The sequence below is a fragment of the Glycine max genome, chromosome 1 (assembly GCF_000004515.6).
Source record: "Glycine max cultivar Williams 82 chromosome 1, Glycine_max_v4.0, whole genome shotgun sequence".
NCBI classification, from domain to species: Eukaryota; Viridiplantae; Streptophyta; class Magnoliopsida; order Fabales; family Fabaceae; genus Glycine; species Glycine max.
In genome coordinates, this window is record NC_016088.4 from 3,061,272 (window position 1) to 3,086,869 (window position 25,598).

General features: G+C 33.5%; 2 protein-coding genes and 1 long non-coding RNA gene across 9 annotated transcripts; 2 read left to right on the plus strand and 1 right to left on the minus strand.

The window, feature by feature from the left end:
* Window positions 1–1,705: 1,705 nt before the first annotated feature.
* Window positions 1,706–5,909, minus strand: LOC100812287 (ATP-citrate synthase alpha chain protein 1-like). Of its 2 annotated transcripts, NM_001255965.3 has the most exons (13): window positions 5,622–5,686; window positions 5,257–5,366; window positions 4,523–4,699; window positions 4,259–4,420; window positions 4,072–4,152; window positions 3,885–3,936; window positions 3,637–3,751; window positions 3,434–3,515; window positions 2,821–2,916; window positions 2,632–2,733; window positions 2,327–2,443; window positions 2,122–2,238; window positions 1,706–1,998 (listed from the first exon to the last, which is right to left on the minus strand). In NM_001255965.3, the coding sequence occupies exons 2-13, from the start codon at window positions 5,353–5,355 to the stop codon at window positions 1,927–1,929; spliced, it is 1,272 nt and encodes a 423-aa protein (NP_001242894.2). In that variant the 5' UTR covers window positions 5,356–5,366; window positions 5,622–5,686; the 3' UTR covers window positions 1,706–1,926. The 2 variants fall into 2 exon arrangements, with proteins under 2 accessions (NP_001242894.2, XP_040860986.1); XM_041005052.1 differs by having other exon boundaries at window positions 1,718–1,998; window positions 2,632–2,916; window positions 5,622–5,909.
* A 2,530-nt stretch (window positions 5,910–8,439) lies between these two features.
* Window positions 8,440–20,310, plus strand: LOC102662350 (uncharacterized). 6 transcript variants are annotated; one of them, XR_005886356.1, is made up of 11 exons: window positions 8,440–8,722; window positions 9,076–9,146; window positions 9,594–9,681; window positions 13,153–14,302; window positions 14,392–14,559; window positions 14,636–14,740; window positions 14,841–14,913; window positions 15,006–15,101; window positions 15,199–17,096; window positions 17,178–17,559; window positions 20,033–20,310. It is a non-coding gene; the product is annotated as an uncharacterized lncRNA (long non-coding RNA). The 6 variants fall into 6 exon arrangements; XR_005886358.1 differs by lacking the exon at window positions 20,033–20,310 and having other exon boundaries at window positions 17,178–17,258; window positions 17,444–17,805; XR_005886357.1 differs by lacking the exon at window positions 20,033–20,310 and having other exon boundaries at window positions 13,153–13,817; window positions 14,049–14,302; window positions 17,178–17,805.
* A 757-nt stretch (window positions 20,311–21,067) lies between these two features.
* On the plus strand, window positions 21,068–23,824 carry LOC100815500 (signal recognition particle receptor subunit beta). Its single transcript, XM_003517619.5, has 6 exons — window positions 21,068–21,422; window positions 21,512–21,594; window positions 22,199–22,285; window positions 22,522–22,670; window positions 22,895–23,026; window positions 23,371–23,824. The coding sequence occupies exons 1-6, from the start codon at window positions 21,284–21,286 to the stop codon at window positions 23,558–23,560; spliced, it is 780 nt and encodes a 259-aa protein (XP_003517667.1). The 5' UTR covers window positions 21,068–21,283; the 3' UTR covers window positions 23,561–23,824.
* Window positions 23,825–25,598: the final 1,774 nt, after the last annotated feature.

Genomic DNA, 25,598 nt, shown 5'->3' on the forward strand with positions numbered 1-25,598 from the left:
TCCTAGAACAAAATTTCTATTTTTTAGTCTTTAAATTTGAAAAACATTCTTTTTAGTCTCTTCTTTTAAAAAAATTTATATTTTTTTAGTCTTTTAAACTCTTGTGAAAGGCTGAATAAAAAAGAACTCTTGCAAACTTACTAACGAATATTTTTTGAATTTGAAAGACTAAAAAATTATAAATTTTTATTTGAAAAACTAAAAAAAAATATTAGACTCCTTAAATTGAGAGACTAAAAATATAATTTAAGCTAATTAGAATCTTGATTTATGTCCACACACAAAGATTGATTGAAAGTGAAAATTAGGATAGATTGTAGGGGTGTAAGCGAGTGTGGGTCACCCCGAACCCGAATTAACCCAAATCAATCAAAACAATTAGAGTTAGACAATTTTTGTGTTTGGGTCAAACCCGAAACGAAACAATCAAATCCGTTGAGTTTTTAGATTGGGTTACGGGTTTTAATATTTGAATTCGTTGTCCCGTTAATTTGTATTAAATTATTATTATTATTATTATTATATGTAATATACAATATATATTTTTAAATTTAAAAACTATCAAATACTATTGACTATTGATAACATAGACTTATCAACTTGAATTAAGTAAACATCAACATATTCTTAACCTTCAAGATCAAAATGACAAGGATTTTATTGATTGAAGTCATTTCAGATGGATTTCTAAGAATATTTCGGATCTATTTACAAAGAGTAGGCCTTATAATGTTCCATTGATTTTTTTTTTTAAAAGAAATGTTTGAAACTCATTCTTACCAAACTTAATGAAATTCTTTATCTCGAATATGATATTTAACTTTTCATCTCCCATGGATAGATAGATAAGAGTCAAGAAAGTGGAATAGGATGTGACAACATTACAAAATTTTTTTTTTAATAAAAAATCTAATAGGAAACAATTATTTCCGAATCATTTAATAAAAATTTTAGCTTATAAAAAATATTATTTTAAAAAAGAACAAAAAAATTAAATGTTTTAATCCGTTGATCCAACTCAACCCAGATCATTTACAAACATGTTGATTTGGATTGAATTTTATTTTTCTTCTTCTTAGAAAACTAATCCAAACCAATAATCCAATCTAAATCGACTCAGTTACACCCCTAATATGTTGTAGTTACTCGAGGACAGCAGCTAAATCAAATGTTCCTCGTATGATGGAGAAATTTTAGCATGATCTGAGACTGATGGTCCCAGTCAAAATCTCTAACCATATTTTTTAATTTAGGAAAAAAAAAACATTAGTGTATCATATGAAAATTAGTTGGGGTCACAAATTTGACGATGTAGTAATTTCTCTCTGAAATGACCATACCAATTAAAGCTGGTACGTTTCTGTGGAACACAAACATGAATCCCACACTTTCCAAGTTGTCTTGTTGGAACTTGGAAGAACTTACATTTACTATAGTTAATTTGAAGCCTAAAAAAATCTGAAGACAATCCATTACCCATATTTCTTACCCTTCACTTCTTTCACATTTATTTTTGGTGAAACACTTTGTTCACATCAAGGTTAGGTTGTTGTATATGAACGTAGAATATGCAAAAAGTTTTAGCAGCGGAAATTATGCAAATGTAAGGTGTTGTATATTATTTTTTTTTGCTTCTGCAAGGATTTTTGTTTAGGAGGGGCAAGAGGGCATAAGAAAACAGATCAAAACGCAGGGAAAAAAAAATGCAACAGTCAAATGAAAAACACTCTTTATTGTGTCAAGACAACACCATCAGAATTCTACAAAAACAATATGACAAGCCTGGCCACTCTTTCTTGTATGGATTGATTTCATAAACATTCTCTAACTATATTTCCGAATTTCAGGAATGGGCAAGGAAATTAAGAATCAAACGTTCACTTCAGACTTGCCATGAAAATACTATAAATGAAGGTGTTGTTGACCTTAAGCGGCAGCAGTAATGAACTGTATTGCCTCTTTGCATATACCAGTCATTGTGGCTTCAGGTCCATAAACCTGTAAAAAAGATAGATAACCAAAAAGATTAAAGACTGTTCCTCAGGGAAAATTTTCCTAACAGCATCAATTGGTTGTTCAATACTTCAATACAATCAATAATAAAGGCATGAGTTGGGTTACCTCAATGGGGATGCCAATATCCTCTCCAAGCGCTCGCATCAAAGCTAGACCCTTCTGGTAGTTGGGACCCCCTCTCCTCACAAAGATGTGCATCCTTGCTGCTTTCAATTTTGACTCCTGAATTGCAATAGCTCAACACTCAATTAACTACTAGAAGAAGATTCTCATCATACATCCGAACCAATCTCTATGATCATAGGCTTACCTTCTCCTTCAATGCCCGAATTATACCACTAAATGTGGCAGCAACATCAGTAAAGTTGGCTATGCCTCCTCCTATCACAAGAGCTCTCTTCTGGTCATCAGGGTTTGCAGTTGCACACTGGAAAGAAAAAAGGAGGTTATAATACATACAAAATACCAATGGTATCAGGTGCAAGGTTAGCATGCATATCATAAGAGCTATATTTGGACACTTCAGACAAGGACAGTCTGATCATGTAAGCATGAATGCTAAATCTCTAAATTGATATTAAGACCAAAAACAAAGCAGAGATATAGGTTAATTACATCAATTACAACTCTGGCGTACTGCAAGACCTCCTCTTCTTTGGGTGCACCACTGTATTCAGCATAGTTTCCAAGCTCAGATGCAAAGCCAAGATCTCCTACCTGTTTAATTATTGTACTACATATGTTGTCACTTAATGTTACAAATGTTTTAGCTATGAATTTGGTGTTAAAATAAGAGAAACACACCGTATCAGCATAAATGACACTAGCACCTCCCCCAGCTACCATTGTCCAAATTCGGCCCTTTGGGTTCAACACTGTGAATTTTAAGGATGCACTTGTCTGCAAATAGTAAATAAACAAACAAATTAATTATCAAAATTACAACTATAAGCAATAGTATTATTGCATTCATCAATACATTACTGATGACAGCTGTTAGAGAAGTACGAGGAATAAGAGCAAGTGATACTGAGAACCTAAAAGGATTAGAGTACTTTCAATTAAAGCTCTGTTTTAATAAGCTTTTATTACATGAGAGCTTATATTATGAATTTACCACAATACTTGTTGAAATAAGCTAAGAAGAGCTTATACGAAATAAGTTTCTTATTACCTATAAGCTCTCTCAAACACCCCCAAAGACCTAAATCATTTTTACTTCCCAAGATTCCCCCATACAGTTTCAGAATAATAGCAGGTTTAACTCAATTAAAGTTTTTACCCTCGGTAAAGAAAAAAAAAAACATGTGCTATGTACACAAACAGACAGACACAGTCACACAAACACAGACACATCTTATGGACATAGTTTTATCGAATAAGATTGTAAATGCAGGGCAAAGTTATATTTGTGCACCTTTTCATCTAATCCATGAATGAAAGACTCGGTGGCACTCATAACCCTTCCAAATGGCAGTGGAAATTCAATGTCTCCCCATCTACAACAAATTCAACCAATGTTAGCCGCAAAATATCCATCAGTTTTACATTATGAAATAGAAATATAGTATTATATCCTTGAAAATAACACTTGGCATTTACTAGAGGGAAAGAACCCACTTCTTGAAGTTCTTGAAAGCAGCAGTGTCATCTAGCTCGCCTCTCATATCCAAAGGATAAGGCTTTCCATCAACCAATGTGAAAGGATTCATCTCTAAGAAAGTAAAATCCAGGTCTAAAACAAAAGAAAAGTAAATAAATAAATACATAAAATAAATGGCACAATTTAAATGTTAACTGTTAATAAAGTTGATTGCAGAAGCTCAACCAGTGGTGTTTTGATAACTTGATATATATATTTTGTATACCTTGAAACAGAGTGAAAACCACTTTGAGAAACTCCTCAATTTCTCCCTTGATCTGTAGAAAAAGTACAGGATTCAATCACATGGTCCAATTCATTTACATCACGAATCAAAGTAATATGCATAAACACAAGTATGGTTAAAACTCCAAACTTAATCTGTTCATAAAATAACAATTAACTGAATTTACCTCCAAGGGAAGGGTTGCAACAAGTGGGGCAACAATTTCTGACGTAAGAGACACTCCTGTTGGAACAAATGCAGTCTTAACCTGAAGTATGAATAAACCGCATCGTAACATATATAAGGGGAAATTTCACATGCACAAAATATATAAACTATTTAATCTGAAAGGTGAAAAATATGTATTTTAGTACCTTATCCCAGTTGTCTTCAATTTCAATTCCTCCACATTCTGAAAAGCTTATGCTGTTCCCAAGTCTCTCGGAGACAATGTTAAGGTAAAACTCTTCATTGTGTGGGATGAAAGGTTCGACAATGAAAGTTGTTATGGGTCCTTTGCATCCACTCATCTCAACCTATATATTAGAGAAAGACATAACTAAATACATCAAGGGTTGAAAGGGAAACACTGCGAACAACTAATAAAATAAAGAGGGAAAACCACGGTAATAAAGCACCTCTTTTCCAAGACGCTCCTTCACAAACGAAACAACTTGTGCAAAATCCAAATTTAAGGCAACCAAACCACTTTTGCCACGCTTTCCAAATAACATGTCAGGTTTCACAACCAATTTAGAAGATGAAAGCCAGGGTTCCTTCTCTTGTAGCTCAGTGAAATCAGTTGATGCAGTAATCTTGAAACACAAACAGAAACAAATTCATTAATCATTACTCGAGTTTGATATGCACCATGCAACATGAGCCACGTGTAGAGTGGTAAAAGATTATGAATTTAGCTATAACTACTTTAAAAGTAAACTACTTTAAAAGTCACACGTGATGATATTAAATGGTTGACAGTATAAGTTATTTTACATTGACAATACATGAAAAAAAATTTGTTGGATCACAATACATGAAAATTAAACTCAAAGATTATTGATTTCCAAAAACTAGAATTTTTTTTTTCATTTGCATTCCCATTATAAAGTAGAATAAAGAATACATGCACTGACAGTGTATATGTCTTTTACCCTACATTCAATCACAAACCATCATGTAGGTAATGACTTAAACCAATTAAACTCTATAAAGTAATTAACATGACTTAAATGACCAATTAAAGTTTCTCATTGAAGTGAAACTGAACTCATCTGAGAGTTAAACTAACTTTCGCTGATAGATCATAAGATCTTACGCATTATGCGCACATTAATCTTTATACCAATCAACTCATGATATGAGTACTCACTTGTGCAGACTTGATCGGCAACTCCTTGCCAGAAAGTCTCTTAAAGTGCTCCTTCAACAACCTCTTTGAGTCATACTCTCTGATCTTCTTACGCGCCATTTTTCCTTACTCTACTCCATCAACAAAAAACTCAAAAATCAATGATTCGTCATAACAGATCTGAACAACAACAACCACACAAGCAGCAAACTCAAACACCAAGTCCTATTTACAATAAAAATAAATAAATAGAAAGACCCCATCTAAAATTCGCTTCTGGGGGCCTCAAAATTCAGATCAAAATTGGAACTTTATGGCTCAGACATTGTACGGAACACGCAGAAACGCGAAACAAAGGAACAAGGAGAAGAAATGCATGGAATTACCGTTAGATGGAGAAAGGGGTGAGGAAGAGGCAGGTGAGTGGATAGATCTAAAGAACGAGTGGAACGAATGGGGAGAGTGTGTGATGGCTATATTTATAGATGAAGGCTTTGATTATTTTAATTTTAATTTGTTTGGAGAAAAGAAAATGATGTGGTTGTTGGGTTGGTGAAGTTTTAGAGGGAGATTGAAAGAGGAATTGAATTAGGCAAAAACACATACGCATCACGGCTTACCCACCTACTACTACTCCTTCCTTTTAACCAACGTCTAAGTTTCTGCTTTCATTCAACCCAATGGCTACACATCTTTGGACATGTAATGTATTTGGATCTTTGTTTGGTATATATTTTTTCTTAGAAATGTTATCCGCACATTAAAAAAATTTGACACATTTTTTTTACACTGTCAAGTGTATATTTTTTCTTTTCTTTTTTTGAATGGAATAGGAAAAGGAATATAATAAACAATGTGATTGACAAGAAGAAAAGTGTATATACAAAAGGAATGTAAGGGAAAATGTATACAAATAAATAAATTATGTTTAAAGAATGAAGCTTTGATATCCTTGAATTTTTATTTTTATTTAAAAAAAAAACACACTTTTTTACGGCAAGTATCTTTAAATGATTATTAAAATTTAATTTTTTCTTTTAGAAAAAATATTGTTGGAGATTTTTAGATTTTTTTTATTTGTAAAAATTGAAAGCAGATATAAAAGAATTTATAATAATTCATGACGCATTATTCTCAATGATATACCATAATCAATTAGTTAAGATAGACCTCCTTTAAGATTTGTAGATAATTAAAGTGATTTTTTTTCTTTTAATATTTTTTTTTTAAAATACAAGTCAATAATCAAACTTGTTCTCATTGAGAACTAATTAAAAATTCGGTCTTCTATTTCAGGGGTCGAGCATAGCATAAGTATAGTGTTTAAGTCATTATTTTGTCCCCTATGGGTCATTTAACTGTGCTCTACTACTAGTAACTGATAGATGAAGGATGCCAGGTAATATTACAATGATTAATTATAAATTAGAAATAATTAATAGTTGTGTTCATAAAGGTAAAACTAATGCAATTTTTCACCTGCACTAACCTGATTTATGGTACGTTCATTGTTATACTAGTCTTGCTCAATTATGTCTACAATCCAAAATGCCCTAGTTGGTACTTACAAAATAGAGTGAAAGAAAAGGAAAGCAACTAAGCAAGAGTGCGGATTGCAGCAAATTTTAATCATTTGGTACATGCAAAATAGGTGAGAAATTTTTGAAATTGTTGCATGCAACATTTCTGCTCTCAAATGAAAAGAAAAAAAGGAGTGCAAATTGTCATTGTTACAAGGAACTTATAATATTATCCTTTATTCTCTCATGAGTCTTGTAAGAACTCAAAGTTCTTTTAAAGCCAAACTATATTGTTAAAACTCACAGAGTACGGACTAAAAAGGACACATGACGGCGTGTCTGACACGGACACATGACAATCATATGTGAAACACATTTTTGTAGTGTCTAAATTATAAATGTATATATGACGCATTCATTTGTCCTATATTTTAAACTTTAACTATATCTTAATGTGTGGGTGAGAAGTTCGTGCTTACATAGGATTCAAAACCAATTATGCTTGTACAAGCATAATCAATTATATTACAAAAATATAAAATAATCAAATATGCATATAAAATAAGCATAAATAATTTGAAGTGGGATTTCAACTAATATGAAGTTTGAAGTTAATATTACAAGTTTCTGCGTTAAACAGAAAATAACACAGATTTAGAACCAAATTGACAAAAATATTCTTGATCTTACCCTTTCATTGTAATTGTGGGATTTTAACTTCTATCTTTTTTTCATTTTCAACATTGATAATTATCTCTTTCTGAGGTTACAAGGGGGGTTACGCCTAATTGTTATCGTGAGTATTTCTCTATTTAGTTTTTTTGTCGCTATTTATCAACATGTAAACTCAGCAAGAAAATAAAAGGTACCTGTTGAATTTGATGCTTCTACTATGCTAGTTAATATGGAAATATCACAATCAATTTGAACACGATACATAAACAATAAACCCACGTGACATAAACAGCTTCGATTGTGAGCAATTTATCATGACAACAAATAAATAAATAAATAGTAGTATCAATTATCATCAAGCCTTGGATATGAGAAGTTTCAATTGATACATGAAGAAGACAGGGTGATAAGAATTGAAGCAGCCCTCCTCTTTTGAAGTCAATACATTAGAGTATAATTAAACTATAAAGGCACGCACGAGTTACTATTTGCCCATATTTGGATTTGGAAAATGTGTCACCTACCTCAAACATGCGACGTAAAAGTTAACTCAACATTGAGTTAAATTAGTTGTTGATCAACAATGACAACCTTGGGTTTAGCGAAGAATTACCAATTACTACTATATTTTCAATAATAATAATAATAATAATAATTTTTATTGCCTTTTATCTTTCACTCACCTATGGATATTCTAAGGAATTTGTCTGAGAAATTACAGTGAGGAGTTATAAAAATTAATATGCATGTAACTAGTTATAATTATATTTTACCAAATATTTTTTTAAAATTATTGATCACAACTTCTTTTTTTATTTTGTAAACACTACTAGAAAAGCAAGATTCTACGACTACAAGACGACATCGGTGGTTCGGGGACCATTGTAGAATATACGCGATGACATTTTTATAAATAACACGAAACAAACGATGTCGTTTTTGGCAAAAACCGCAGTGATATTTGATGCGCCTCATTAAACGACAACGTTGCCGTCAAAAGCATCATCGTAGTTGAATGCACGCATTCAATACAACGACGTTTGTTAATACAACACCGTCGTTGTAACAATTTTTTAAATTATTTTTCATCTCTGAAAAAATCGTGTCACCATTACCTAGCTTTCTTGTTTTCGTTGTGCCCTTCATCCCTAGCCGCACACGTAACCCCCTTCATCTGAGAAAAAGTTTTTTTTCATGTTTGTGTTACCTACCCTCCGCCGTCGTGGCCTCCTTCGTGGGCTTCCGCAGTTTGTGGGTCGTGCGTAACTCCGGCCTAGGTTGTTGTTGGTGAGGTAAGTAAAGTTTGGATGTCATTTTTTATCAAACATAATGTTGCATTGCATTAGGACAAACACGACCTACTTGGGTTTGTGAATGCATGTTGCAATTCTTGCATTGCATTGAAAAATAGCGTTGTAGAAGTTGATTCATGTAATTTTTTTTCTGTGTACACTAGTAAAATCCTACCTCTTGTGAGAATAAGCACAACTTAGTTTTGAATGTTTGGAATAGAACCAAGGAAAGTTTAAAAGATAAAAGGCTTTGCCATTTTAAAATTTTCGAGGATTTGTGCTTCTCGTGATTGAACATAATCCTTTTAAGTGCAATTGAGTAGATCAATGATGTATTTCCTTATAATGTGTAGCACTATAATGGAATAGCAGAGTGGGACAGCATTAGGCTGCTGTTTGATTCAAATAACAGACATAATAGAAGGTACATTGTTTCTTATATTGGCCCTACTCCCTACCAAGATATAGGGTTCTAAACCCATTTTAACTCTTGAAACAATGTTGACATCAGTAGTTGTTGTTATTGCTCCTACATTAATGGTGACTGTGTGTGTGTCAAGTTGTTTATGATGAATTTCTTAATTTTTTTGTTTCTGTTTTCAAGTATTTATATATGTAATATAAATTGTTCAGTTTGTATTATAACATTTACAATAACAGTCATCCAGCTTCCTACTATTCCACTATAGCATTTTCAGAGTTGGCTTCTACTTGCTGCTATCTGAGATTGATAATTAGATTGTAAATAGGTTCATTATTTTATTTTTCTTTCATCTGTATCAATTACTAAATTGAACCACTTCAGTTCAACACTAGCTAATATATGGATATGTTGTCATTAAGCTTATTCCCTCACTGTATTATGTTTCAGGAACAAGTACTTGTGGAACAACTTATTAGGAAGTCCAGGATACATGTAGTTACATGATTCCACTTGCAATTGTCAGCTTACAATACATGTAAAGTTTTTCTTTAAATATCGATTTGTATTGAAGTTTTAGTTTGAAATTTTGTTTCTTAAATATAAGTTTGTAATCAAACTTTGTATGAAATATTAATGAATTGTTGTGAACTTTAGTGAGTGTCATATTGTTGCAAATATGTCATGTTCCATGAAGAGTAACCTATAATTTTTGGATTGATGCACACACCATTCTTTATAGCAATGTCCTTTAATCAAAATAGGCTTTGAAAGATTGCATGTTTGGCCTCTACTTTTTGTGTTGGGTGTATTGCATGCATTGAGTCTTGGTCCTTTGCTTCTGTGGTGGTACAATAGTTATTTGAAGTCCAAAAAATTTCATCGTATTTTGTCACTTTGAATGTACAATATCATAGATAATTTGTAGGCTATAGTCAATTTTGTTTCCTATTATTGTCTTTGATATTCTGTGAGCTTATTGAACTTGGCTGCATATTGTCTGGAATTGGACTATTTCTAAGTATAATTTCTGTTTTCGTATGCCTTTCTCCTGTTTTCCGTAAAACTAGGCATCATGTATCATCGGTATTTTCATTCTATTAGTTTAACTGCATGTTTAACTTTTATGTCTAAACCTCCCACTATGCATATCTTTGGAGCAAATTACACTCCTATAGTACCTACTCCCTTAGCAGTTGTTGTTCTTAATTGGGCAGTTTTTTGTTGTACTCAAACAATAATTTTGTTTCTTGTACTCAAACTCCTCTATCTATGTGAATTGGTTACACTATAGTCAGTCTATCGTTTCATCCACTGCTTCTTCAATCTTGCTCGCACTCTCCCTCATTTGATAAGCGTAATTTACCTTTACCTTCTTCTTTAGCACCTCATATTCTACCTTGTACCACTTTAGTTTGTCACCATTCTTCTTATCTCTTTCGGGTTCAGCCTTCATGCTTGTTGTTGGTTGTGATCTTTTTTATTCCTATGTTTGTATCTTCCATGGTGAACCTCCACAATGTCATTGACATCCACATCAAAAATAGCATTGATTTGTGGCACTCCCTTTGGTAATGGATGGAACCTATAGAGGAGAAACTTGTTGACAAAGAAGTTATCCTTTGTGTTAAGTCGTTCTCCCTCGAACACTTCCACCGTAAAAGATTTCTGATTCTTGTAGAAGGTAGAACAGAGGGTGCGAAGCAAAGATTTCTGATTGTACTTAAATACCTTGAAATAGTAGGTGTGCCTTTTACTTGGTCTAATGGTAGAAGGGGTCAAAATGTTATTGATATGTGGTTAGATAGAACTGTTTGCAATGTTGAATTCCTGGATTGCTAGGACTTTTTCTTGTAGCACTCTTCCTAAGCTCTCTCCATGCAACATACTTAATGGGAAGAAAAGTCCATAGTGTAGTGGCATAGTTGTGGGGATAGAAACATGGCTTTTTTTCCCCATAAAATGGCAGCCATTAAGAGGAAAACTCAGAAAATACTGCCCCTGTACCAGATGGCTATGAAGGTTTCTTCTATCAATCTTTGTGGGACATCATTGGCAATGATGTTTTATGATTCCACTCTTAATTTCTTTCTAAGAGAATTGAAAGCCTTCTGCTCAACTCCATCAACTAAGCACTGCTCAACCAGATTAACAATAACTAAAGCCAAATAAAGGAAAAAGGATTTTGTAGGTTACTATAAAAACATATTTAATAGTAACATGCTTAGCCAAATAGACTCCAAGAAAAAGTTTATATACCATTCGAAAGGATAAAAAAGTCTAATACAACCAGATTGGTTAACACATACAATTTTTAAGGTTTAATTTGCTTGGGTCTAAAGCTTGTAATTAGAAAGATTAGGAATTTATGAGTCCTTTTGGTTGAAGTCAATGTATCCTATGGAGCGTATATGATTGCTTCCTCAAGTGAAACTTGTATTAACTTTCTCATTTTCTTTATGGTTTGGTTGTTATCCTTAATTTCTCATTAAAAGCTCATTTGATATCATGATCTCTACAAAATTCAGAGTAACTTATAGTCCAAGAAGATTAATTTTATTATCTTGTTATATTTATGTTAACTAGCTTGGACAATTTTATTAGCTATTAGTCTTAATTAAGCAGGAAATTCATATATATAAAATTCTCCTAGGTTAGTACAAGCATAATTATAACAGAGATATTGTTAACAGTACCTAACATTAAAGGCAATGAAGATTAGTGGAATTATGAGCTTCTTTGGACTTGTGTCTAACCTAGCTTATGTTCAAGCCCATGAGGCTACTATATGTTTGACATGAGTTACCAATTAACAAGTTAGGAGCAATGATGATATAACAGAGCTTCCCCTATCTGCCCTAAAGAAGCTCCACAACTGACCCATAGTGTTTAAAAACAGTAAATGATGACCATAACATTTCTTCAATGAACTTATAAGTTGTTGTACTTATTGTCTATGTAGTATGAAATTTTGGCATGTATTCAACCTAATCATGCTGAAGAATCACTGTTTATACAATGACTAATTTGTCAGAATTCAAGCTTACCTCAAATGTTTGCATACTCAACTTTTGAATGCATTACCCATGCTTTAAGTCTGCTATAACCATATGAATAATTATCTTACAGAGCAAGAAGAATAATGGTAGTCATATACACCTCTCACACATCACCTCAATTACTTATAATTGACTAATAGAGTAACTAATAAGTCAATAATATACTGAACCAGCTAACTAGCTATAGTTAATGACGAATGTTGGTACAATCCCTTTAACATTGTGTAAGTGGCATTAGTTGAGGGTAGAGTCCGCAACTTTCACTTTTCTTTAATTTTATCAGCTTCAAAGAAGCCGAAAAAAAGCTAGCAATATAAAAGTAGGAAAACGTTGTTCATATTCCAAGTTAAGGAAAATCATATAAAAGTAAACAATAAATATGTTCATATTTCAAAGACTATGATGCATATCTGCCCAAAAACAGTGATGCAGATCTGTCCACGTTGTTTGCTTGTTGATTCGTCATTTCTAGTTCCTGAACCTTCTTAAGCCACTCCTCTAGTTCCTCACACTTTCAATTTGTTTCTACCAATGTTGTTCATTCTTCTTAACAGTTTGAATTGTAGGCGGTTCCAATTCCACATATTCGAACTTTGCTTCAGCCCATTTTTGAGGAACCAATGTTTTCCGGAGTTTTTCATTTGGTTCCTCAACCACTCTCGGTGCTTGTTTGAAGTCATGGACTAGTTTTAGGTTCTCATTCTAAGCGTAAATAAGTTGTTATTTTGCTTTGTTTAGGTCTTGTTGAGCAACATGCAATGGATTCTGTACCAATTTACCCTTTACAGCTCTGGGGGTTGTTCAAGGAATATGTACCCAAACATGATAGTGCAGATACCCTTAAAAGAAAACCACTATGCATTTTTCCATTTTTTTTTCACACAAGTTTAATTAAACTCCGTGCACTACCAATGTCTTTCAATCTGTGAGAATTTGTTTTTTGTTTGTAGGTAGTACCTTGTCACAAAAACGTTGGAAGTACTAAATTGTCCCACCTACTGAGGAGTTCAATCTACACTGTTGTACATTTATTTTGTGTTTTATGAAGGCCTCATTGGAAGAACAAACGACACAGGGTACGTTTGTCACCCATGGACGTGAAGACATACTTAACACTGTCATTGGGCGACTGGATCATGGAGGGCATGTTTGTGCAGCGGGGTTTGGGGTCACAATAAGTCAATACTTTGGAAAGACAACACGTGCCTGCAATAGCTAAACAACATCCATCAGCCAACTACAGTTGGCTGAAATAATAGGAACCCTTAAGGAAGAGTGGAGGAATGAAATGAAAGAAGAAAACAAACAAAGTCTAGAGATATTCAAACATGAGTTGAAGGAACAAATCATACTTGAGATGTCGCAAAGGGGACCGCCCATCTCAACACCTATTCATTCAGATATACAACAAATCTTAGGTGCATGAGTGAGCACAAAAGGGAGCAATGCGGAGGCTGCTGTCAACCCATCTTCGCCAGATCATGTTGCTCCTGTCAAACCGACTGTGGGGTTGTATGTCCATCGCGAAGATTGTACAGAGTTGGTGGCCTTGGGAAAAACATATGACAGAGGCTCTACCATACACGGTGTGGCTTATGCACATGATATCCTAAGGGTTAGTGTTGACAAAGTTATTAACGGTGACCCTGAAGTCCCATTGCTGACATCAGAGATTAAGTATGTTAGGCAGACGCTTGACACATTCATTGCATGGCCAACACCACTTGTAAAATTGGTCTCAAATGAGGCATTTTAATTTTTTTTGTTTTCCAATTCTATACATACATACATATATAAAAATTAGTTACTAACATTAATCTAATTATTGGTTTCGTTAAATATTTAGCTTACAGGCAGTACTCAAAATAAAGTCAATGAAGTTGTTCAACCGGTCAATGATGTTGATGTAGATGACCCCTTGCGCGAGTTGATTAAGAGCTTGGTTGACATTTATGAGAAGCTTGTTGAGTTAGTGTGGGATGTAACTAAATTTGGAATTCCTAATGTAGCTACATCGTTGTTTGTAACTTGTACTGATGTGAACGAAATAATATCAGACATACAGTGTTTGAACATTGCTATACTATAGTTGTTGACCATGTAAGTAAAATTCATGCCATTGACTAATAATTCCATATTGGTGTGCTATATACATGATGTTAACTGAATTTTTCAAATGTTCAAAATAGGTATATGGATGACTGGAATAACAGCTTGGGCCAAGGATCGGTGTATGGATTCCTTGAGCCGTAGGCTATACTGAATGCAAAGGATAGACGAGGAGAATCTCAACAATACATTGAAAAATGGCTTAAGGAATCGCACCGAGAGGTCTATCTAGGAGTTTATTTGAATTAGTAAGTAAAATATATTTATGTTATCCCTGTAAATGATGTTTGTCTTATTGATACATCACTGTTGTGTCAAATGTAGGGGCCATTGGCAGCTCTTTGTTTTGTGTCCAACAAACAATCTTGTTGTGTGGTTTTTTTCTTTGCATAGAAAGCTAGATGTTCATATAAAAGCTGCAATTAACAAGTTAAGTAACTCATTTTAAGTCGTTCAATGTTTGTTATAGAACAGGGGTACAAAAATAGTGTTGCCCACATTAGCTTATGATTTTAATGTTCCAATGCAGTGCATTTAAGACATTAAAAACGACTTATGAGGGGAAATTTGATGAAACTACACCACGGTGGATTGAAGTGAAGGTTAGTCATACAATAAAAAATTGTTTCCACATGATTTCCATTTATTAAACATGTGAATTCTAACGTTGAATGATTTATCCCATTCAATGTAGAGTCACGTTCCAAGCGGAGGCTATGAGTGTGACTATTATGTCATGCATTGGATGTGGAACATAATCGGTTGGGAGTTGAAGACTGATTGGATGCTGGTAAATTTTGTATCCCCAAAAGGATGACAGCAAATCGTTATTTTCTATTCATTTTTTACCAAAAAATCTCTAATTACTTGTATTTTATAATGTGTAGTGGTTCGCTGAAGGCATGCCACTAGACATCAACACCATTACAACATTATGGAAAAAATGGACAGAATATTTTTTTAAAACTTAGAAGCATCCAATGTAGAAAGCTTTAGTTCAGATGCGAACAACCACTTTGGTGTTTGTGATGTATTTGTTTAAGTGTTACAAACAATTTAGCTGTTGTAATGACTTTTATGTGTCAATAACAATAGATATTTGTTCATTTCATTTTTGTATGCACTGAAAGATTGAGACAATGTGTTGTATTTGCATTCGGTATTTGCGTGGGTACGATAATTGTTTGTTGTGCAACCAACCTGGCAATTTGTGCAGGTCTTTCCAAAGGTGGCAAATGAAAACTACTAATCATTGCAAGTATACTGTTGTAAAGTCTAAGAGCCCTAAAAAAGGTAACTCGTAATCATTTAAGCTTTTGTTTCAAATTTGACGATATTGGTGCCTAAATGTGTTTGTTCATTGTTACTCGAGTCCGTCATGTGTACACAACCACTGATTTCAAAAACCTTACAAGATTTTATAAATCATTGGCAGTCAAGCCAATTTGTTATAGAAGATGCAATAGACATTTCACAGTTGTCAAATCTTGTGTGGAGTTCATCACAAGGTAAACCCAATTACTTGTTATGTCATGTGCTTCATTATCCATCATGCCTTCTGTTTTCTATGTTAAAAATATTTATTAAAGCACTCATAAGTGGTCCGTTGATATATAGCTACTTTCTTCTATAGTTTGTTGCATTGGTTGCGACACTTCCAATATCTGACTTAGGTCAAGAAGCTTAGCTAAAGACGATTTCGAAAACAACATTGGTTTCAACCTTAGTTTGTTAGCCGTTTTGATTTTGTTGCAGTGTGAAAACGAATACAATGTTGGTTGTTTGAGGTATCACAACATGGCATATTTAAAGGTATGTTGTTCCTGTCATGTCTTTATGTAAGGAACAATATACTTTTGACTCCAACTTCTCTTTTGCCTGTTGGCCATAATATGTGTCAAAATAATTACAGGAACTGCCAGAAGGTAATTGGCTTTGTTGCAATGATTGCACAAGAATAGACTCTATTTTGGAGGTTGTTTCAATGTTTCATGTAATTACTGCTTACCCTTCTGAATTTATCAATAACAATTTGTTGTCAAACAAATTTTATAAAGGTAGTTTTCCTTGTTTGTTCCCTAACAAATGATGGAGTTGCTTTGGTGTTTTAGGCCCTTATTTTTTGTTATTGTCCTTCGTTTTCTAAGTTAAGCTTCACCTTACACTGTTATGTGTTGCCCTCCAAGTGGTCTCCAATAACAGTCTCATGCTAATTGTGATGTATAGCAGGTATTGTTTTGATAAAGTGGTCATCACTGTGCAGTCACCACTGGTGATATGTGAATTTTTGTCTGTGATTTTTGTCATATGCGAAGTGGGATCAAGTTTTTGTAGTTGATTTCTGTCATGCCTCCTTGATAATTGATAGTGTAAGTAATGTAAAGGCTGTAGAAAACTAATGAATCATAATAATGGCCATGCATTGAATATCAATCGAGTTGATTAACAACAGAAGGCTATCCAATATTGGAGTATGATTTTGTATTTGCATTCAAACTTCAAAGTTCATCTTTAGCCGATCATGAAGGTCCTGTTGGATTATTGGAGGAGTTATACATTGGGTAGGAAGCCAACATAGCTATGGCACAAAGTCCCTCATTTTTAGATATGTTCCTTTGCATTCTGATGTAAAATTAAGATACTCCCTGCAATCACCAATAAATACTCCCTGCAATGATTTTTATGTAAAATTAACATACTTTTTTTTCCAATGTTGACAGCAAATAGTGAAATTAAAATCAGCTTGGTTTCCAGAAATCATGCAACTACAGAATATGATGCACAGGTGATTTCAGTTTTATATATTTAGAACACAAAAGCATACATGATTAGTTTCCTTAGTATTTATCTAAAATTAAACACGCAGGCAGATCTCTCGAGTTTTGGTGCAATCTTATTTGAGCTTGTTACAGGAAGAACCCCAATCAATGGAAATAATCAAATACAGGTATGGAATTGATATTAGTGCCTCTTTTTTTGTAGTCTTTTGAGTATTCTTTCAATGGTAACAAAGTAGTTCTTTCTACCAAATAATGTATATAGTTTGGTGCTATCATCATTGGTGTTGTTCTCCAATGTTTCCCGAAGTCTTTTTGCCCCTTAATTAACTTAATGTAACTTGTAATCATGAAGTCTGCAGTTACTATGAAATATTATGAAATCAACAAAATTACAGTTTCCGTATGATAGCCAAAGTCTGAGGTTTGAATGCAAAGATTTGTGTCAAAAATTGCTACGTCGGAATCCAGGTATGTTTTGATTTTATTGAAGATTAAAATTTGAGACATAAATGAAGGGTCCATTTGTAATCGAGTTTAACATATTTAACATATTGAACAACATCAGCATCTCTAATTGTTGTGCAACAAAGAGTGTGTACCTTGGAACTATAATCTTTAGGAAATTGTGGGGTATTTTGATTCAACGTAGGTTTACTCATTTGTAATTGCTAGCTATTATTTAAATTGAAAATAAAATGGGGTAATTGTGAGGTATTCTGATTTAACGTAGTTAATTTAATACTATTTAATTATATTTATTGATTATTGGTAATATAGATAATTTTTATTACTCATTCTTAGGTTTTAGTTAATTTAATATCATATAATTATATTTATTCATTATTAGTAATATAGATAATTTTGTAATTATAAATAATTATTATTAATTAACCTTAAATTTATCTGCAGGTTAATCCCCTTTTTACATCGGTGCTGACGTAAGCACCAATGTAGAAATACGTCGTTTCTAAGACGGTGCTTACGCTAGCACCGTCTCTGAAAACAGATATTTCTATGTCGCTGCTTATGCGAGAAACGACTTACAAAGCACATCTTACTACGTCGATGCCTACGCCAGCACCGATTTAGAAATAACGCATTTCTACATAGGTGCTAAAGCTAACACCGACTTAGAAAATCCATTTTTCAAAGACGGTCATGACGTAAACAACGACTTTGAAAACACGCGTTCTAAGTCGTTGCTGACGTCATCACTGTATTCGAAAGTCACCTTTCTACGTTGGTGGTTTGGATAACACCGATTTAGAAAGCAATTTGTTTCTACAACAGTCAATTGTTGACCATTGTTGAAGCTTTTTACTTTCAACGACGTTACAATAAAAAACGGTTAACCACCGTCTTTGAATACTCATTTCGACTGATGTAGAAAGCGTGTTTTCTAGTGGTGAAACTAAGAATTAAATTCATATTTTTTTAAATGATAAGGACGCATGTATAAAGAGATAAAAATAAGTATATTGAGAAATTGCAACTTGTTAAACTTCTTGAAATATTGTAGAGATTATTAAAGATGTAGATAGTGTGGCTATATAAATCAGTCCACATAATATTGTAACTCAATTTACTCATTTTGAGTAATATCCTAATAATACACATTTTTACCTTTCCTCTATTTGTTCTCTTCTACTATCTGCTTACCATGAAAGCTATATCATCCTCTACCCATAATTTTTTCACTACTTCGTTCATCTTTTTCCGTATTTGTTTTACTTCTCAATTTTTTTTTCTTTCTCGCTCTCAAAAAAATCAAAACACAAATCTATTGGTCATTCCTTTTTCTTTTTTTGATTTCAATTCTTTTTCCCGATCTCCAACTCATGGTTATTCACTACAAGTTCCTTTTTGGTTCGATTGGGTTTGGAGAAGGAATATGTGTTTCTTGGTCTCCTTTCTTGATTTCTCATCTTTGACTTCGGTTTTGATTCTTGAATTTGGCCACTTGCAATGGATTCTTGATTTCCTCATTTTTTTTCTTTCCCTTTACGAACCCTAGCTACCATCTTTTCCTCTGGTTTTTTGCTCATTTGAGCTGCGATTCGTGAAACCACCACCACGACCACCAATCAATTCCTCTCTATGTCCACAACAAAAACCCTAAACATTTGTCATCGTCGCCGCGCCGGTGATTTTCGGCCACTGTGATCCGCCATGCCAACGATCTCCGACGATCGTGCTCCGCCGCGACAACGATTTTCAATCGTCATTGCATTTGGATGCTTATGACGTTGGTTGTTCTCTCTAAAACCATTGTCTCAATCGATTGCTTTGTTCTATGTTTGATATTTAGATGCTTCAAGTGCTCTCTAAATGTTTGTGATTAATCTTGTTTGAAGTTAGACTTTGATTATTTATGATTGGATTTGGACAGATGTTGTGTACGGTGGACTATTCTTAGACATTTTGTTTGAGCACTGATTTGAGATTGTTGAAGCCTCCTATTGGGGTTGTTCAATTCGATTAGTTAATGAATTTTCACTTCCTATTTGGTACTATGCTACTTGCTTTCAAGTTGTTTGTAAGTATTCTTGTTTGATGACAGATTAGAGTTGTGGTTGTTGCCGCGTTCACAAAGTGTTTGTGAAAAGCTTTCATTGAAGAAAAATTTTGTGTTCTTCTATTTGTTGATGTTTTATGTTGATGTAAACTTTTGTCCATGGTAATTAAGCATTGTTTGAACTTTTGTCATGGATGGTTAAGCATTGGATTGATGTTTTGCTTCTGTCTTGAGTGGTCAAACATTGTTTTGGCTTCTACTCTTGATGGTTAAATCTTGTTGCTTCTATCAAGTGGTTAAACTTTGAGGTGTAATTTATGCTTGGTGGTTAAGTTTCATGGATAGATGATTGTAGTTTTTGCCAAGTGGCCTTGTGTTGTGACTTTTACTTGGTGGTCAAGTTTTTGATGATTGATTTGGACTTAGTTCTATTGGAGCGACTGTCATGGAGACGCTGGAAGAAGTACTAAGGGCCTTGTAGTTGGTTGAAGACATCTAGGAGTTATGCACCTCGGCTGCACCATTTCTCTTGATTGTTTTCTTGCTTATCAACCTTGTATTTTCTAGTTTCATTATCATTTGATATTTTGATGTAACTTTATATTGTCCTCTTCAAGCTACAAGTGTTGTGAATATACTTCACTTCCAACTTGTAGGGGATATTAGAGATGTAGATAGTGTTGTGAATATACTTCACTTCCACCTGCACTTATCATGAATTCTATTAGAGATTAATAATTTAAAAATTTACAAATATATCAAAAATTACTAAATGATCGTAAAGCACTTCCTCCTCCAAACATTTTATATATAAAAAGTGATCATTCTATTTTATTATTATTATTATGAATTAGGTAATGATTCAAAAAAGGTTAAATTACCCTGGAACCTGAACACTCAATATAAAAGGTTAAATTATAATTTCTACACTTGACTTACACTTGTCCTCCTCTTTGTTATGATCCTTACATGAAAAAATCTTATATCCTGCTCCTTATATATAAAGTTTATGCATCAATCCACCATCATTTTCTATAGTTAGAATAGTTTTAAATTGATAAAACTAAATTATTATTTCTTATAAATAAATTAAATTAAACATGCACCAAAATTTAGTTTTTTTATATATAAAATGATGAAAAATAAATTTCATTTTTGTCATAAAATATAATAAATAGTATCAAATATAAGAAACTAATAAAAACAGCCAGAAAAAATGCATTGTGGCATCTATATTTTTTTCTTTCTAGATCTATAATAAATAATTAAAGATATAATAGAAAAAAAATATTTATGTTTCATTTGCTAATATTCTTTTGTTGTACATACTCCGTATATAATTTAGATATTTAATATTGTAAAATAAAAATAAAAATAATTTTTTTTCTAAAAGTCAAACAAAATGGAACATGGTGTATTAGCATTTTTCTTATAATAACTAAACCGTTTTAAGAAATAAATAGGAAACGGCATCCCTTGTCTGTCGTTTGGCATCATATTTCAAAGGAGGCTCAGAATAGCTGGTCGACACGCCAGCCAGATCCACAAATCGGAAAGAATCAGAGCGCCGTCAAAAACCGCCGTCCACGGCGGTGAAACTCGCCTTCGAATCCAGAGCCTCTCTCGGTTCCTCACTCTTCTCACATCGAGCGCAACGCCAAAAAATCGAATTTCACGATGGAAGAGTTGGAGCAGTGGAAGGAACAACTTTCTCACTTCGCTAACCTAGCTTTGGATCGTCTTCTCGAGGTTCCTCCGAATCAGCTCTACGCAGCTGCTGCAATCGTGATTTTCACAACGCTGCTTCTTCTCTCAAGTGAGTTCGCTGTTCGCTTCATTGTCGAATTCTAACTCTTCTTTTCTTTTAATCGATTATCAGTGTTTATTGTCGGTTTCTGTTTGCAGTTCGGTTGTTCAAGCGTGCGAAGTCAAACACTGTTGTGTTGGCCGGGCTCAGCGGGAGTGGAAAAACTGTTATCTTCTATCAGGTATTGGCTCCAAATCGCAATTATTGAGTTCATTGCTTCTGTTGTTAATCCTCAATTCAATTTAGTTTAGTGTGGTTTGGTTTGTATTTTGGTTAATCTGAAAAATAGAGATAAATTATATTTATAGGTTTTGTCCTTGGTGAGGAGGGACTCAGGGTTGCGTTGGGTTAGGTTAGGTCATTGTTTACAAGTTTAAGAAATGCGTAGCCTAGTGCCTTGATTGTTAGTTGTAATAATGATAATGCAACACAAGAAACAATTGTGGTTAGTTATGACCAAATGAAGCTTCTATGAGGACATTGTCTATAGTCACAGCCAATAAGCTCAGGATAACTTATAAACGTTTTCAACTCAGACTTTCCTAACTTTTTGTGCTTTTCAGTATTATTGTAGTGCATCTTCTGTTTTTTATTGGTTGTGCTTATATGCATTGTACTCTAGCAATGATTGTTCAAAAATGAAAACATCTTGTAACATTAACAGGTGGTATTACATGTTGGGATATAATCAACTCCTTGGAAAGTATTACTAGGAATTGACTTTCCTTGTAGTGAGGTTTAGGGATAACATAATGTTCTTGACACACTTTTCATGCCTGCTGCAGCTTAGGGATGGCTCTACTCATCAGGGTACTGTTACATCAATGGAGCCTAATGAAGGCACTTTTATTCTTCACAACGAGAAAACAAGGGTAAGATTTTAGCCTCCCTCACTCAAATACTTTCTTGAATGTATAGGTGTAAGCATTTGTCTTCTCCTTTAAGATGCAAAAAATTGTGCTTCTCACCTCTTTTTCTAAAGGTGAGAAGCCCAATTTTCCTTGTTTCAGATGTCTTAGTAGCTGAAATTATATCAATCGTGTTTCATATGTTTGTTTGTACAATAGAATTGAGTAAATGTTGTCTAATATTTCCTTGATTTTAACAGAAGGGCAAGATAAAACCTGTTCATGTTGTTGATGTTCCTGGGCATTCTCGGCTTCGACCCAAACTGGATGAGTACTTGCCTCAAGCAGCTGGGATAGTTTTTGTGGTAGATGCTTTGGACTTTTTACCAAACTGCCGTGCTGCTTCAGAGTAATTCCTTCCCCTATTCAGTTGCTAGATTACCATCTTTATTTGAAGTAGCACTTCTAGTCAATATTAGCAGGGAGCCACTAGTAAGCCATGATGGGAAATATCAACATAATATCAAGATATTTTAGCATTATAACATTAAATAACTGACCATTTCCCACTACTCCTGAGGAAGAAGGGGGCAGCAGATACAGGTATACTAACATTTTCTTTTCTTTTATTAGGTACCTTTATGATCTATTGACTAAAGGAAGTGTTGTGAGGAAGAAGATTCCAGTGCTTATTCTCTGCAACAAAACAGACAAAGTCACTGCTCATACTAAAGAGTTTATCCGAAAACAGATGGAGAAGGAAATGTATGCCTTCAAGTCCCAAATCTTTTATCTCTACTCACTTTATCCGTCAGCAACTGCTTTATGATTTCATTTTATTGTCCAGTTGGATGGGACATATGCACATGCATATGCCAATGCTGTTATTGTTGATTGGTTCATACTGAAGAAGTATATTCTTATATTAAATACTGTAATTTTTTTTTAGCTTCATTCACTGTTACTTATCTTTATGCTCTCAATCAACTGATTGGTTTGTTTTGATCTTGAAAGTGTGCATAGTTATTAATTATTTAATTTACGATAGCCTGATTCTTTTCATGATTTCACTGTCAATTCTATTGTTGACTCTTGATATCATTTTCCAGAGACAAATTACGGGCATCAAGGAGTGCAATATCAGCAGCTGACATTGCAAATGAGTTCACCCTGGGGGTACCCGGTGAGCCATTTTTTTTTACCCAGTGCTCTAACAAAGTGACAACTGCAGATGCTTCTGGTTTAACTGGGGAAATATCTCAGCTGGAAGAGTTTATCAGAGAACATGTAAAGCAATAGCTGGATGTTGTGTTTAAACTTGCGGATTTTTGCTGAATTGAATGAATGTGTAGTGTTGTTCTTCTTGGTTGCTATTTCTTTGATTTCAAAGAACTGTCTGGATAAGAAGAGGCAAAAAAGAGAAAAAGGTGTTTTGGGGTGGGGCTTGGGGTGTTCGGAGTAGGAATCATGATGTTGGGATCAATAAGGATTTACTTCATTGCAAGCCCTGGTATTTTGATTGGACTATAATGATTTATCTAATTGTATCGATACTTTTATTTACTTTTTACCTTCTTCTCGGCTTTTTAGCTCCATGTTCTCAACTTTATTTTCAGATCTTTTTGGTCACTTTTAAGTTTTAACTTTTACGTTGGTTGGTGACAAAACCAAGAAAAGTTGCTAGGGGGTTTTACCGGCAAAATGCCCAATGATGCAATCATCTAACTGCTGCTCATGTAGTGATTGGTATCTAGTTCCATGGTCGGACAGAATCCGATTCTTTTAAATGTGATCAAGAGCAGCTTTAAAGGATAAAATGAGTAATTTTAATTGTTGATGAAAAAACTAATAGTAGATATTATTCTCAAATGCAGAAGAAATTCTACATGTATGGAATGTCAACCGCTGTTAAATGTATTGATAACTTTTAACTTAATTTACTTTAAAGACCAAATTGGCAAATTCAACAGGACTACTGTTCCTAGCAAGAACTTGAAGCTGTAAATGCCGTCTCTCCCTAATGTGGTAGGGCCAAAGTCCCAAATCCAGCCCAAGAATGCATGTTTTGTAATTGTAAATTACAGTGGCAACATGGTTTGTAATAACCAGTAGGTCAGTAATCACAACGGAAAATTCTAGGAGGCATCTGGAAGGCAAATATCCGCTCCTTTATTTTTTTTTTTCAAAGTACACTCCCCTTTCCTATTATAATTTGGTTATTACTTTAATGACCTTTCTTCAAACCTTATTCTTTCTCTCACACCCTCACAGTCGCACACTCCCTTCCCCATGACAATCCAATCCTTCCAAGGCAGTTAAACACTCATCTCTTTCATTAAAATTGTTCCTCTCTTTCACTCCCTTTATGATCTCCGATTCAATATCTTGCTTTGGTCATCCTTACTTGCCTGGTCTCTTTGTCTAATATTAGTGTTTTTGAGCTACTTTTTTGTGATTTATGCATAATTAAAAGTAATAAAGTTGTGAAGGAAAGGAAACTAAATATTAAATTTGATACAATGATTCTTTGAAATGAGTGTGTTTAAATTTTAGAAAGTAGTTTTTGGAATATTGTTTTACATTTTGTATTCCAGAAATGCAAATTCTAAAATTGTATTCTGGAACTCTTATAATATCCCAAAAGTTATTTTCGGAATTTTTTTTTAGATTTTGTATTCCATAAATTACTTTCTGGAATACAAAATATAAAAAAATATTTTGGAAATTACTTTTCAGAATAATGGTATAAGGATATTTTGGGTATAAATAGTATTTAATTTAGTAAAAAAAATGACATAAAAATAGAAGGGGAGTGCACTTAGTGCTTTTTCATCTGAAAAATGCTTGAACGTTGGAATTTAAATTATTTTTCTTCGGTCACACGCTAACTCCGAGTAATACCAAGAGTATTTATTCATCCTCTTGAGATGACTTCTCACCCGGGTGTGACTGTTTAGTAGTGTTTAGCATACAATCATTGCAGCATTGCTGCGTACAGTTCATTATCTTGCATGTAAAAACGTTGGACATTAACAAAGCAGATTGACCCCTCTTAAAAAAAAGATGAAAAATGTAGTGAAGAAAAAAAAAATCCAATTGTTAATATTTTAGCAAATTTACAATTTATTATGCATATACACATAATATTAATCATTGACTTTCCCATTAATAATTAAAATTACTTTTTTTTCTGTAATAATCAAGAAAGTTTATCAACTAAAAGATAGAGGAGTCCGTTCTTGAAAAGAAAATCAATTTTTGATATTCTAACCATATAATTTTACAATGATTTTTTATTAGTTGAAAATGTAAATAATTGTATATTAGCCGTGCATAG